The sequence below is a fragment of the Gracilinanus agilis genome, chromosome 1 (genome assembly GCF_016433145.1).
Source record: "Gracilinanus agilis isolate LMUSP501 chromosome 1, AgileGrace, whole genome shotgun sequence".
Taxonomy (NCBI): Eukaryota; Metazoa; Chordata; class Mammalia; order Didelphimorphia; family Didelphidae; genus Gracilinanus; species Gracilinanus agilis.
The window spans coordinates 576,098,760-576,113,305 of NC_058130.1; the positions used below are offsets into that span (position 1 = coordinate 576,098,760).

General features: G+C 33.6%; 1 protein-coding gene across 1 annotated transcript in view; it reads right to left on the bottom strand.

The window, feature by feature from the left end:
* Nucleotides 1–7,089: 7,089 nt before the first annotated feature.
* Nucleotides 7,090–14,546, bottom strand: part of NETO1 (neuropilin and tolloid like 1) — a 221,441-nt gene continuing 213,984 nt past the window's right edge. The window contains exons 8-10 of the mRNA XM_044658096.1: nucleotides 12,679–12,792; nucleotides 8,264–8,822; nucleotides 7,090–7,150 (exon numbers count right to left, since the gene is read on the bottom strand). Coding sequence (XP_044514031.1) covers nucleotides 7,090–7,150; nucleotides 8,264–8,822; nucleotides 12,679–12,792 — 734 coding nt within the window. The remainder of the gene's footprint in view (nucleotides 7,151–8,263; nucleotides 8,823–12,678; nucleotides 12,793–14,546) is intronic.

The following is a 14,546-nucleotide window of genomic DNA, read 5'->3' on the forward strand; positions in this document are numbered from 1 at the left end:
ATAGTCTCAACCTATGCTCAAGAAAGCAAAGATTGCTACCTGATGACTTGTTATACCAGTCACGATCTTGGAATTTTTTTAAGTCAACAATTAAAAAAAATAAATCAGAGGGGGTGGCAGTTCTTTTCTAATCCCTAAAGAATGACTTAGGAAGTCAACTTTGGAAATGCTATTCCATTGCATCTGGGGAGTTTATTCATCATTTAACCAGTACGGACACAGTTGTCTCCATTTATCTGTAATTAGTCATAAGGAATATGAGCAGTGAGGTGGCATAGTGGATAGAACACTGGGTCAGGAGTCAGGAAAACATGAGTTATAATCCAATCTCAGAAATTTACTGTTTGTGTGAACTTGGGCAAGCCACTTAACTGTTTGCCTTAGTTTCCTCGTTTATGAAATGAGCTGGAGAAAGAAATTGTAAACCATTCCTTTAACTTTGCCAAGAAAATGCAAAATGGATCACAGTCAGATACTACTAAAAATGACTAAACAACAACATAAGGAGTATTATCTAATAAACACACACACACACACACATATATATATGTATATATATATATATATTTTAAACATAAACATCTTCATGCATGGATTTTCTTTTCTCCTACCTAGGGTGGCTTTAGAGTTGATACATAATCACCTGTTTGGAAAGGCATTTGCTACCAATGAAAGAAATCAAAGTCTATAAGATAAACTGATCATATTGTTCATTTTTGATTCTTTAAACTTAAAGTTTCTTCTTTCTAAGTGATGGTCCCTACCTTCATAAATATACTATCACATCTTCTCAGTAAGTATTTTATCACCCCTACAAAACTGGCATCTCTTAAGGGTAGGTGAATCTGTTATTTATCTTTGTATCATCACACGTTTTCCCTCTCCTATCAAAGTGTTCTTTGACTCAATTGACAATGCTTTTTGAATGTTACATGGGAATATAAACTATTTAAAATAATTCTTTTTTGAAGTGACTTTATGCAATTTCTTTTACTTTTCTTTTCATAATATTTTTTTCCTGGTAACATTTTCTTTTCCTTGGGTCATTATGATTATCATTTTGGATCACAGAGTTTTATCAAGGCCAGTGATTTTGAGAGGTGGGTTTATATAGATGTCAGGAACAAAAATCCCATGACAATGACAATGATCAAGAGCATGAATTAAGTATCAGACAAATAAAGGTGGAAAGACCCAACTAATCCAGCTCTTTCACTTTACACATGAGGAAACTGAGGCCTAGAGAAAAGTTTTTAGTTAATATTTACACAGGAACAGAGATGAAATTCAAACTTAGTCTCCTATTTCCCAGTTAATTTTTCTACTATTTTACTATTATACTACTATATCTTACCTATATGAATCTGAATTATTGATAGTGAAATAAAACATAACTATTTAAAGAGACATAGTCCCACTCACTAAAGGATCGTATAATCATGGTAAGTCTACTTTCTTAAATATGACCACTCCCAGAAGGATCATTTGGAAGTAAATCTTTTGAAATCTTGCCAAGGACTAATGTTGTATTCTCAAGTTTCTTTTTCCCCCAAAATAATTCTTTCTCTCCCATGACCCCCTCACATTTCAATTGTACCATCATTTCCTACAAATATTACACAATTTTATAATCTTCCCATCTTTTGAAATGGTCCCAAATGTACCATCTATCTCTCTGCCTCCTTCCTTAATATGGCTGATTTCTTCTAACAGAGTATTGCTATTTGTCAAAAATGTGCAAATATGAGTGACTTTCAAGAGCACCCACTTCACTACTCTAAGAGCAGTGAGATTCAGTGGAAAGGATCCTAGCTTTAGAGTAGGAGTACCTGGTTTTGATTTATTGCCTGCATGACTTTGCCAGGTTATTTTCCCTTTAGCTCTCAGTTTCTTCATCTTTAAAACTAAAATGTCTAGGTTTGTTGGCTGAAGAGGGCCCTACCAACTCTAAATATATTATCGTACTCTTACTTCTTTTGAGGTATTATGGCCTCCTCTGCCCAGGAGATTGGTGGGTGAGGCAAGTTGTAAAGGTTTTCACATGCTTTTAAATTTTGGTGAAAAAGTCTATGTATAAGTTACCAGAGTTAAAACAAATTGGAAATAGGAAGAATTCATGAAATATATTTTAATTATCACCATGGCCGAAAAAAAGTCATTGCCTAGACAACAGTTTACTAGGGAAGAATGTTAGTTATGCTAGTCCTTTGAGAGGAAACCAAGGATGACCTTAAGACCACACTCAAAGCTCTTCTGACTAGGTAATTGATGTAAGAATTTGTGCTTTGCTAATGTAGTCTTTGATGACTATCATCACCACAATCATGATAAAACATTCAAGCTGATCTTTTGTGGAGAAACAAAGAAAGAGGTCAAGTGCATTGTCCAAATCCCCAAACATCAGGGGTTTTTATTGGGGGGAAAAAGGACAAAAATATGAACCAAAGAAATCATGGATTGGGAGCATCAAATTCTACAGAATAAGATGTGGATGCAATGTTAAACCACTAGTGGAAGGAGTAAATGCCACCAATTTTATCCCAGTTCCACTAGGATTGATGTATGAATATGTCTACATAGGCTAAATGGAAATGTAAATCAATTACTTGGGCAAATTTAAATGAAATAAAATTACTAGAATGGAAATGTATTTCTTTTAAGAGCACAGCAAAACAAAAAGAAAAAGAGAGAACCACTAATGAAATCCCCAATAAACTGGCCTAGTGTAAGGTGACAGCAAGAATTATTCAATTTTCCATTTCACTGTAGAAATATAACGAGAGAGAGAGAGAGAGAGAGAGAGAGAGAGAGAGAGAGAGAGAGAGAGAAAGAGAGAGAGAGAGAGAGAGAGAGAGAGAGAGAGAGAGAGAGAGAGAGAGAGATTATTATTAAAAATCCATAGTAGAGAAAAAACAAATTTTGGTACCAAAAACATTTTGAAAATTATTCTGTGACAACATAACAACTAATCATTCATAATTGGATAGCTAATCATAATTTATTCTTTTCTGCAAAAAGAACTCAGTCACATACTTGAACATTAATTATTTCTACTATCATTTTATCACAAGTCCAGTGAAGTAAGTGAGGTAAGTCTCATTTGTTTTAGCAAGGTCTTTTTAAAATTGCAGTAGAGATACCTCACCACAACATTAGGGCAATGAGATTAACTTCTGATTTTTACTGATATTAAAATGCTGTTATGCAAAGTTAAGAATCTTTAAACTCACTAATTATTTCAGAGATTTTTCTCTCAATCACTTAAAAGTCTTAAATAATGATATGAAGTAAAAAGTATTCTCTCAATATTATGACTATTTCTTGAACTGCAAAGATAATCTTGGGCATATAATGTATAGAGTCAGATTGCAGTTATCCATATAAACGGATACTACAAAGAGCAGGTAACTGAAAAATCATTTATATTTAGCCTTGGAAGGTTTCAGGGGTGTGTGTGTGTGTGTGTGTGTGTGTGTGTGTGTGTGTGTGTGTGTGTGTGTTTTCAGTGTCATATGAAAACATTTCTAAGTACATATACCCATTTAGGAATAGAAATTTTGGAGTATCAAATTGGTCATCTTCAAAATGGTGACAAAGATTTATTCAGGACTAAAATTATGATGCATAAAAACAAACAAAAATAAACAGCACCACTGAGTCAACAAATAATACTTTCAAAGATATTTTATTGAGGAAAAAAACCCTTTATTTAATTAACATGTAGTGAGGTAAAAAACAGTGAAATTTATTTTAAAACTTTTCATTGAGTAAACTGAAACTTTTATTCAGTTCATTGAGTAGGAAAATTCACTGTTTTTCAACTCAAATGTATTTTTCAATTAATTTGAAAATTTTAGTCAAATCAAAATAAGAATTCTTTCATTCCTTCTTCAATGTCAGCAATATCAATTAGGGTTTTATTCTTCATGAAATTTCTCACCCATAATCCAAAACATTCACTTTGCTTTATAATAACAAATTAATTTATTTTAAGTATAGATACACTATAAATTTTTAAGTGAAGAAAGTAAAAATGAAAGAAAGCTTAACATTCCTGTAAACTAGTTACAAGCTAGGTTCATTTATAAATGAAGGACTTCAAGCTAAGGTTGGCATAAAGAAACCAGTCAAGTCAAATAAGAAAAATAAAAATCACCACAAGTACCATTTATAAAACTTGTGGCATTTTATGTGAATGTTTTTGGTCATTCTGGAATGACAAATGCAGAAACACTCTTCTAGTATGCCTTTTTTCATCAAATTCTTAATCTTTTTTTAAAATTTTTTTTGAGAAATGCATCTTTTACCCCAAAGAATCTCATTCAGGTTGAATACATTCCAGCTATTCTAAGAAGTCTTATTTTACTCTCCCAAATATTTTATTTTGTTGTTTGGTAATATGCATAAAATTAAAGCAAAAACCCAGAGAAAGGCCTATTAATCATCTGTTTCCTTTGTAGTATCTCATTTCAATTTGTATGGCTTGAATGAAAAGGAAAATGTTCTTTGCATGCAGGATTTGGTAGTTTTGAACATTTCAGTGAAAATAGCTGCTACTTCATTTTCTCACCTCTTATTCCCCCAAATAGTTATTTATATTATATCCCAGATGCCTATTATTCAAATTAAATACCTTAATACTCTTTGTTTGTATTAAAGAGCTATTTGGTAACAGCCTAACTGGGTTTCATTTTGACCTGAAGTACAAAAGCATCCAGAATTAAAATTCTTTCTTTAAAGGATTTTGGGGCAAGGTATAGGAAATAGGAAAAATAATTCCATAGTAACACTTATTTCTCAGGAAATTTTACTGTGATGAATAAAAGGATGAAGAACTTAGTGATGTTAAAGGAGAGACTGAGAGGTCAGTTTTCCAGCATATTCTAGACATAATTTATGCTTCAGTTAGAAGGGTGATATAAATGAATTATAAGGTTGCCCATATATACTGGTATACCTAGAATCATTAATGATTCTGTTACTGTAAAAACATTATTTTTTTCCAATTTAAAATTAGGCTGGGCGGGATTCTGTAGGGGGAGAGGCAAAACACATAAATATCCATGAAAACTTCAGAAATCAAAATATTGGGGGCATTTATTTAGCCTCAAATAAGGAAGCTTTATAGAATAGAAAAGTAGAAAGATTCCATGAAAATTGTGTATTAATATGCATAAGAGTGCATTACTTCAGTAAAAGAAAACATTTTTCTAAACTCAAGGTAGGAAATTATTACACATTTTTATGTATCTTTTTTATAAAAAAATACAAGTAGCAAGCACATGACACAAGGAAATGGAACAATAAGAGCAGCAATTGTGAATGCATGCTTTTTTTACAATGAATCAGATAAAAGGGATCATTTACCCAATCAAATATCCAGAATAGACATGCAGAGTATTTTCTCAAACTGTCAGTTCAGCCATTTTGTCAGGTGCTAATCCAACAAACATTTTTATTAACTTGTATACAAATGGCTAAATACCTGATTTCAATAAATTGTTCCTGAAAATGGGAATCTACTTTTGTATAAAAAAAATAAATTGGAGTGGGAAGTCGAGGTAGGGAATGACAAAATAAACCAGAGTTTGTTTTTGTTTTTTTTTCTTATTGCAATCTAATAATTTACTCAATACTTTTTTGCTGCATTTGATCATGATATAAGAATAGCTGGTTAAAGTCCATAAAATCTCTAGCTGGTGTTTCCATGGTCGATATTTTCACATTTCACTGTAGCATGTTCAAAATCACCCAGGGATGTACTATTTTCAAGCAGTCTATATAATGAAAACAATGTACATACAACACAAGATTCATTTAAATCATTTTGTTTTCTACATATCACATCATATACAATTATGTAACAAAGACAGAAAACAACAAAGAAACAGAAATAAAAATGACAAGAAAAATAAAGCAGGGAAAGTCTTAATCAGGAACTAGTTTCTTCTTCAAGTTTCCAGTAAATCTCAAAATGTATTTAAAAACTAAGGAGCACTTGGTGGCCAGCAACCAAATTACAAAATAAACATATCATTGTGCAGGCGGGATGTCTTGCCGAAGGATTAACAAATGTCTGTAATTCTTAGGTTTGAATAAAGGCAGTGGAATGAATTTAGAAACATGTCCACTTTTCACAATTCACTACAGAATTTTCTTTTCACAGTCCCCATGTTTGTATAAATAGTTCTTCTCTGAAAATAAAACAGAGTTAAAACATTTTCTCCCTATGAAGAAACACAAACATATATACATCAATCAAGGTATTAGTCAAGCATTGGCATGTATTCAGCTATTTCAGGCAGGGAATATTTGAAGGATTTTGATGAAATGATCTGTTGAGCAAAATAAATTGTATTTATAAAAAAATAAAAATTAGTCCACTGAAATCTAAAAATCAAAGTCATCATGATCCCAGATGATCAAATGAATGTTCAAGTAGATAACTGGTTCTTTATAAAAATGCCATATTATCCTGATTCTGTATACTTATGTTATGATTTTTGACGTTGCATGCTGAATTTCATTTTGGTCAAAACAAATAGCATATCCATGCAAAATATTGATTATATCTAAATTGTATAGTATATTTTGTGGATTTGGTCTTATGATAGATAGGGAAGCTAAGTAGATTATTTGTCAATGTGATAGAGCACAAATCAGCAATTTAATAAATACTCTGTCCTTTTTGGATTTTCTAGGCCCCTGTCTTTCTCTTCATTTGACAGATTTGAAGCATATCATATCTGATAAGGTAGCTTTCAATAAAACAACGAATCAAAATATAGTCTTTCAATCAGAAATTATTTTAGTTCCTTCATTCAAAAGTTCATATTTTAAAAGAGTGCTATGATTAAATTATTTTTAAATTTGATTCTTTGGTGTTACACCTGAATTTAAGCGAGGCTATCTTCATTTATCACAGATAGCCACATGGTTACATTAATAAGGACGTATCACAAGTAGTAACAAATAGCTAACACATTTCTTTAAACCAGCAGACGGCTTAAACAAAACACAACAGAAACAAAATACGACAAATGTATTTTTTTTGTTATTGAGTATATTTGCTTACCTTGAGTTTTCTTTTTAGACCCTAGTTGTGTTGTATTCAGATTCATGTTTGCTTAGAGACCCAATGAGGCAGAACCTGGAATGTTATGGCTATTTCATTCAACAAAATAATATTTGCATACACACAAAACATATACATTTACTTAATTAAAATATACCTGAAAATTTAATAAAACTAAACAGACTTTTTGTTGGCATGCAAAAATACTATAAAATTACTAAAGTTATCTTAGACACTAAAAAATGTGAAAATTCATAAAGGAAATAGGAAGAGTAGATAAAGAAATAGAAACCTATATAATTCATGCAAGACAAAACACAAATATGTACAGAAAATTGAGAGTGCTCAGAATTTGAAAATGACTTCCTATCTACTAATGCTTTTTTTTCCCCTCATAAACTTTTATTTGTTTTTATTTCCAGGTGTTCTAGAAGGTAGTAACACAAAAAATATATATAGCTTATACATTTAAAAAAACGACCAAATTTTATTGCTTCTCCTTGCTACATTTTTCATAAGTAAGTATTTGGCATTCTATCAACACTGCAATTCGGTTTATAGTCTGAATATTTATCTTTATGTTTTTTATAAGCAATAAGGAAAACAGTTTCTTTTCAAAGCAAAACATTGTGATGCAATGTTTTGAAAAAAAGATAGTTATAAATAGCTTTCCATTTTAAAATATGTCAGAAGTAGGGGTAGTATTTCATCAATAAGTATAACATGTCAAGTTATTATCTTTATTTAAGTATATAAAAATGTACTCCTGATTAGTGTAATAAGCAATATTTTTAAATTCCCCTTAAATATGAGGATGCTATTGAATAATAGAAAAATATACATTTTGCATGTAAGTATAAAGGCATGAGTTTACATCTCTATCATCTTTAAAAATGGTCTTTGGTTTATGAAAATATATGTATCTGCAGTAAATCATCTGTAGAAATGTATGTATACACAAGTATACACACATATGCACTTCATATATCTGCTGTGTGCTATTCCATATATGAATGTTAGGGGAACTATAAATGAGACAGAAAAGGGAAGGGCAAAGGAAAGCAAATTAAGACACTACAGTCTGAACTACTAATAGAAAAAGAAATGAAAGAAAAGAACACAAACTATTTTGTGAGCAATTAAGTCTTCATGGAATAGTCTTCATCAAAAAAATCTATTGATACTGACCGCTGGACAGATTTATCATGTCTGGACAGCCTGTGACTCGTAGTGGGCACCTCTTCAATTTCATCTATGTCACACGCCTCTGCAGCATCTTGTGAGTAGTTATGCTTCATGACAAGAATATTTCTTCTGTTCATGGGTGGGATGAGGGGCTTGACAGGTTGGGGTGGCATTTCTGCCAAGAGAGGAGCATCTCTTGTGCTGAGGTTACTACGGCTGCCTTTAGTGCTAGACAGTTGTGATCCACAGTGATGGTCATGAATACATTTGGAAGATGACCTCCTCAGTTTATGATAATTTTCAAAGTCATCAGCCACATCTGCAAAGTCAGCTGTAGCCCCTGTCCCTCTAAGAGTGCATAACTCATAATGAGGAGGCTCAAATACCTCCTGGAATACTGTCTGGTCAAAGTCTGCTTTCCTTTGGACAAATTTTTTACGAGGCTGTTTGATCTGTACGATGACAGAAATAATAATGAGGATGATCACAATACAGGAAGTCACCCCAATGACAGTCCCACTGGTATTGGTAAGCTGGTCCAGTAGGTTAGTCTTTCTTTTTTCTGTATGTTAGAGAGAAATTAAAAAAAATAACATTAGATACATATTCATATAATTTAGCAATTTACAATATATTCTCTTCTTCCCTCCCTCCCTTCCTACCTCTCTTCCTCCCTTCCTTCCTCCCTTCCTCCCTTCCTCTCTTGCTCCCTCTTTATATCNACACATATACTTAAATATCTATCTACGTATATGTATATTTATAATGTTGTTCCTTCGTTTCCTTTTTTCCTTCCTTCCTTCCTTCCTTCCTTCCTTCCTTCCTTCCTTCCTTCCTTCCTTCCTTCCTTCCTTCCTTCTTTTCTCCTGGCTTAGGATGACTCATATTATCAGGAGGTGAAAAATACTTCAGAATTTTGACAGGGCAAATATTAATCCATACTTGATGGACACAAATGTTCAGCTTCCATTTAGTATTTCCTCCTTCACATATCTCCTTTTTTGAAAAAGATGAGGCCGATGCACTTAGACTTTAAATTTAAGGCTTGGAATATTATTTTAACTCATCATTTTTGTTAAACTATCCCTGATACTATTATAACTCATTAAAGTCTTGGTATCGATGAAAAGTACATATTTCCTAATGTCTTATTTTCCCCCTCTCTTTCCTTATTCTTATAAATAATTAAGAATTGTGAAATAGCAAAAATTTTGTAGCTACTTATAGTTGAGCTAATACTAAAAACTTCTTTATAACAATTGAAATATTCTAAAGTTAAGACAAATCTGAAAAAGAGAAATAGTATTTACAGGTAGAAATTTCCATATAAAATTAAATATTCCCAAAGTTTTTGATTTTTATTAAAATTTTGATTTTTGCCTAAGGGTGAGATACTTGAAAGGGAGGGTGGTGTGTTTATTATCTCTTAACTTCAGTCTCCCAGAAACTTTAGCTTCTTTTAAGTTTTAGCTTATGATACATCTCCTATAACAATGATGGTGAATCTTTTAGAGATGGAGCGCCAGGGTCCACCCCCACCCCTAGTGTTGCTGTGCCTGCCCCACCCAGAGACCACAAGCCATGCCCCTCCCCTCTACTTAGTGCTGTGCTTATCCTACAGTGCCTTACCCCACACAGGGGAGGGAGGAAGCATTGCCCTTGGGCTGCTGGGAGGAGGGGTGAGTGAAGTGAGGAATGTCCTCAGTAAGTGGAGAAGGGAGGGGAGTGGCCTGAGTGCTCTGCTCCTCCCCAGTTATGCTGCCTGTGAGTCACCCACCTTACCCCCTGTGTACTCCCATTGGGCTACTGGGCAGAGAGGTAAGGATGTGAAAAAATGTCATCAGGCACAGTGGAGAGGGGGAGAGGAACTGCTCCACTTGAGCTCCTTTCCCTTTCTAGTAATGAACTTGGGGAGGGAAGAGGCTTCATGCCCACAGAGAGTGCTCTGTATGCCACTTCTGACACCCTTGTCATAGGTTCACCATAACTGTCCTATAGAAACTCTTTCTTTATCTCCTGGTTGTTCTTTCCTTCTTCTTTGAATTATGTATATACTTATTTTCTTTCTACTTTATCAATTGAATGTAAGCACCTTGAGGGCAAGACTACTTTTTCCTCTCCTTTATTTTGTCTTTGAATCCCCAGTACATAGGAAAGTATACAAAGAATGCAAGTACAAACTTCGTTTCTTAAACTATTATTGTTTTATTATATTGTATTGTGTCATCCTATATTCTATTTCGGGGTTCGAATACATGTGATTCAAAAGTGTGAATGTCCTGAGGAAAGGAATAAAGTGAAGACGAGAGGAGAAAATAGAGAAGAAAGAAGAAACTGAGGAATACAAGGAAAAGGAGGCAGATGGGAAAGAAGAGTTAAGGGATGTGTTTTCCTGATGATTGGATGCTAAGCTTAATGATTTTTTATTTTGATAAACTCACTGGAAGCCTGCACTAGGATATTTCTCTATTTCTGTACTTTAGCAATGTTGTAGTTTTCCAATTTTCATTTTATATTTGTAGTTAGAATAGACACTTCTACATACCCATATGTTTACAAACCTAGGCTCCAACAGGTTCTTTGATGCCTTTGGAAATTATAAAGCGCACTAGTTTGTTTGCTTTTTTTTCCCCTCCCAAATGGCTGAGAATGTTCTTCCATAGAGCCCTTTAAGTTAGCAATTTAGAAAAGAGTCAGTTTCCCAAGATTAAAATGATTAAAATTTGGTTTCCAAGAACCTCTAACCCTACTCTCCCTATCTTATATTCTCTCAATTATATGTTTGTGCAAAAAAAAACAAAAAAACAAAAAGAAACAACAGGAAGACAATAGACCTATCTGGAAACAGACAAGAAATATTTCTACAGATCTCAGCTTTCTTTCTTTCAAGAATAAACATTGCTTAAAAAGAGAAAAATGCTCCCACTGCTTTCAGTTACTTGAGAATGAGAAATCACATTCTTTTGAGTATATGGCTGCTTTTTGAGGTGCATAAAATCTGTTTTTTTTTCCACCATTCTGCCCTAGCTTTTCAGAAGATTTTGCAGGATTCAGCAGAGTTACATGATGTTTCATAATCCATCTGGTTTGCATATTTCTTGATTACTTCCTAAATCAAGTCTATTCAGCATTTATAGGAATATATCCACAGTAGATGAAAACAAACAAACAAAAAAATGTGGACTGATTTGGTTGAGCACGAAAAGTACCACGAGGAACACAGTTTAATGGAAAGAGTACTGGGTACAAATCTTGGCTTGAACCTTTCCTGTCTGAGTGGTGAGGGATGGGGCAAGTCATTTAACCTATTGGAGCTTCAATATCCTGTCCTTCAGTATTCTGACAGTCATACTTATACTGCCTATCTCATAGGTCTGCTCTAGGGAAAGTGTTCTGTAAACTTTGAAGTACTATAGGAATGCAAATGCTTCCTCTTCATCAGAAACTCACACACATGCCTACTCGGAAGTGATACATCAAAGAGTGTCTCTTTATTATAACTGCAACCCACACTGCAAATCACCTTCACAGTGATTTTCATCCTAAGAAGGGTCCATGTGAGATGTGGGTGTCTCATCGACTGCCTGCAGCCATTACTGCTCTTCCTGTGGCTGAGGGTTTCTGCTTCCATTCAGAGTAAGTAAGCACCTTAATACACAATACTAGGCTTTAAGCATGAAAAGGTTTATAACTTGCTTTTCTTTGCTGGCCTGTGCTTCTCAGCAAATTGCTTAATGTTGAAGCCTGATAAAACAGTTCATCTGGCACTTTCAAGTAAGCTTAAACATGCTACTTTCAAGAACCAACCAAAGCTCCCTGGCTCCAGGGGCAAACCTGTGCCCACACAAAGAAAAGGGGACAATCAGGCAGCTAGGTCCCTAGGAAGGGGAGATAAATAGCTTGCTCATTGAGTTAAGTAGTCTGACACATTGGACAACTCAACTGCTCCTCAGAGGTATTCAATCTTTAGTGTATATAACACAACGACCAATGCAATCAAACCGAAATTAATGAAAGATGCAGCCATGGATTCATGATCACACAGGTACAATTGAGGGGGAATGACCTATATTAAAGGGTTCATTTCATGTCTCCTTGGCCTTAAGGGTTCTGTTAAAGTAAAAGTGCTTTACACACACATATATGTGTTTATGCTCCCATGCACTTCACTGGAAAAAATATTTCAGAAATGGAACAAAGCCAACATAAAATCCTCACAAACTACATATACATGCACAAGAATGAATGCATACAAATACAGACAAACACTCATCACAATAAAACATGTAGTTTACAAGAAGATCTGTTACATTATCTATTTTAGAAAATTACTCAAGTTGCTCAGAAGCTTGTGATAATCTTCCTTTTGTCAATGAGAAGGGAATGAATGATTCCAGAGATTTAACACTGAATATTACCTTTACAGTGATTTTCATCCCAAGGATACACACAGTTCTGGAGTCCATTGCAGACCAATGTGTTATTTATACACATATTACTATGACAGAAAAATGTATTGCCTTCACATGGAGCTAAAAATATAAAAGAAAGAGGAGAAAAATTATCAGTGATATTCAATGATATGCCACTCACATCTTAGACTGAAAGGCGAAAAAGAGATATGAATGATAATTTATTGTTAAAATTGAGATAAATGATCTGACATGAGTTTTTCATAAATGTTCAGATGTGGTAATTATTTCTTGTTTTGGAGGCAGAACTGAAACAACTCTATAGAAGCCTGATTTTGAAAAATGAAAGCAGAAAGTTTTCCACCTTATAAAAGGACATCACTACTACCTATATTAGAGACATTATATTGAATACTCTATAAAATCTGTTGCTTTTTTAAAATTTAAATTTAGATAAATGTTTAAGTGAGAAAACATTTTCTGTTTTGGAATGCAGTAATTAGAAAACATTGGTCAACCTGGACTATGAAAAGAAAGTGTGATATTGATATATTACAATATAAGTTCTGTCATTGAGATCTCTATTTCTAAAAAAAATTAGCTCACTTCATATATCTTATGCTTCATGCGTGTTATATATGTCATCATGTATATTATTCTATGACTCACAAATAAAAATGAACAGAAATTTATTATAAGTATGCAGAGAAAGTTTGGGATCTCAATAGCTCCTTCGTCATACAAATATCTATGAAAATAGTTGTTAAACTTCCCTTAAAATAATCTTTTTTGTTATAAAAATTCAATTTCTCTCTCCCCCATTGTTAAAGTTGTGACAGACAACACTGGATAGTGTATTATGTGAATAATTTATTGGATTTGGAGTTAGGAAGACCTGGATTCAAATCCTACTTCTGATAATTTCTAACAATAGTAAGAAATTTAAATAGCCTGAGCTGCTAACATTTCTCTAAATTATACGTATCAAGTAAATTTGAGACAGGTTATAAAATCACAATTTATGGGGGCAGCTGGTTAGCTCAGTGGATTGAGAGACAGGCCTAGAGAAGGAAGGTCCTAGGTTCAAATCTGGTTTCAGACACTTCCCAGCTGTGTGACCCTGGGCAAGTCACTTAAGCCCCATTGCCTAGCCCTTACCACTCTTCTGCCTTAGAATCAATACACAGTATTGACTCCAAGACAGAAGGTAAGGATTTAAAAAAAATAAAGAAAATCACAATTTATGCAAAGTTGTATAATATTTAATATCTACCAACTATCTAAATAAGGAAATGTTTGTTAGCTCTCATTAGCTAGATTTTTTTAATTTTTAATTTTCCTCCATCAATCTTTCCCTCTTATCTTTATCCTTTCCATTTTAACAACATCATACACTCAGATTTTATCTTGACCAAATTGTCTAGACTTGCCCTTCTTTCCTCCATCCATATCTCTTAATGGAATCCTAAGAGATCATTTCAATGATCTCAAATTGGTCTTCATTTTATTTGAAATTTCTTTAGTAATAATCATAATTCATCATCTTTATTTGATACTTACTTGGGTTCTTTGACAGTGACCTGTCTTGACATCTTTCTTTCGTCTCTGACAATTCCATCTTTGTTCCTTCCATTAGCTTCTCTTCCTTCTCACAACTCAAAAGGCAGAGAAAATAGACCTAAGCTTTGTTCTTGTCCTCCTTTTTCCACCTCTCCATTCCCTTCTTCTCCTCTTCCCTCCTCAGTTATTTCTCCGGTCGTCTTCCTTTCTCCTCTGATCCATTAGAATGTAAACTCTTAAAGGACATGTACTGTGTATTTGCCTTTCTTTTTATTTGTGGATCTTATAATACCTAGTATATTGTAAGTGCTTGA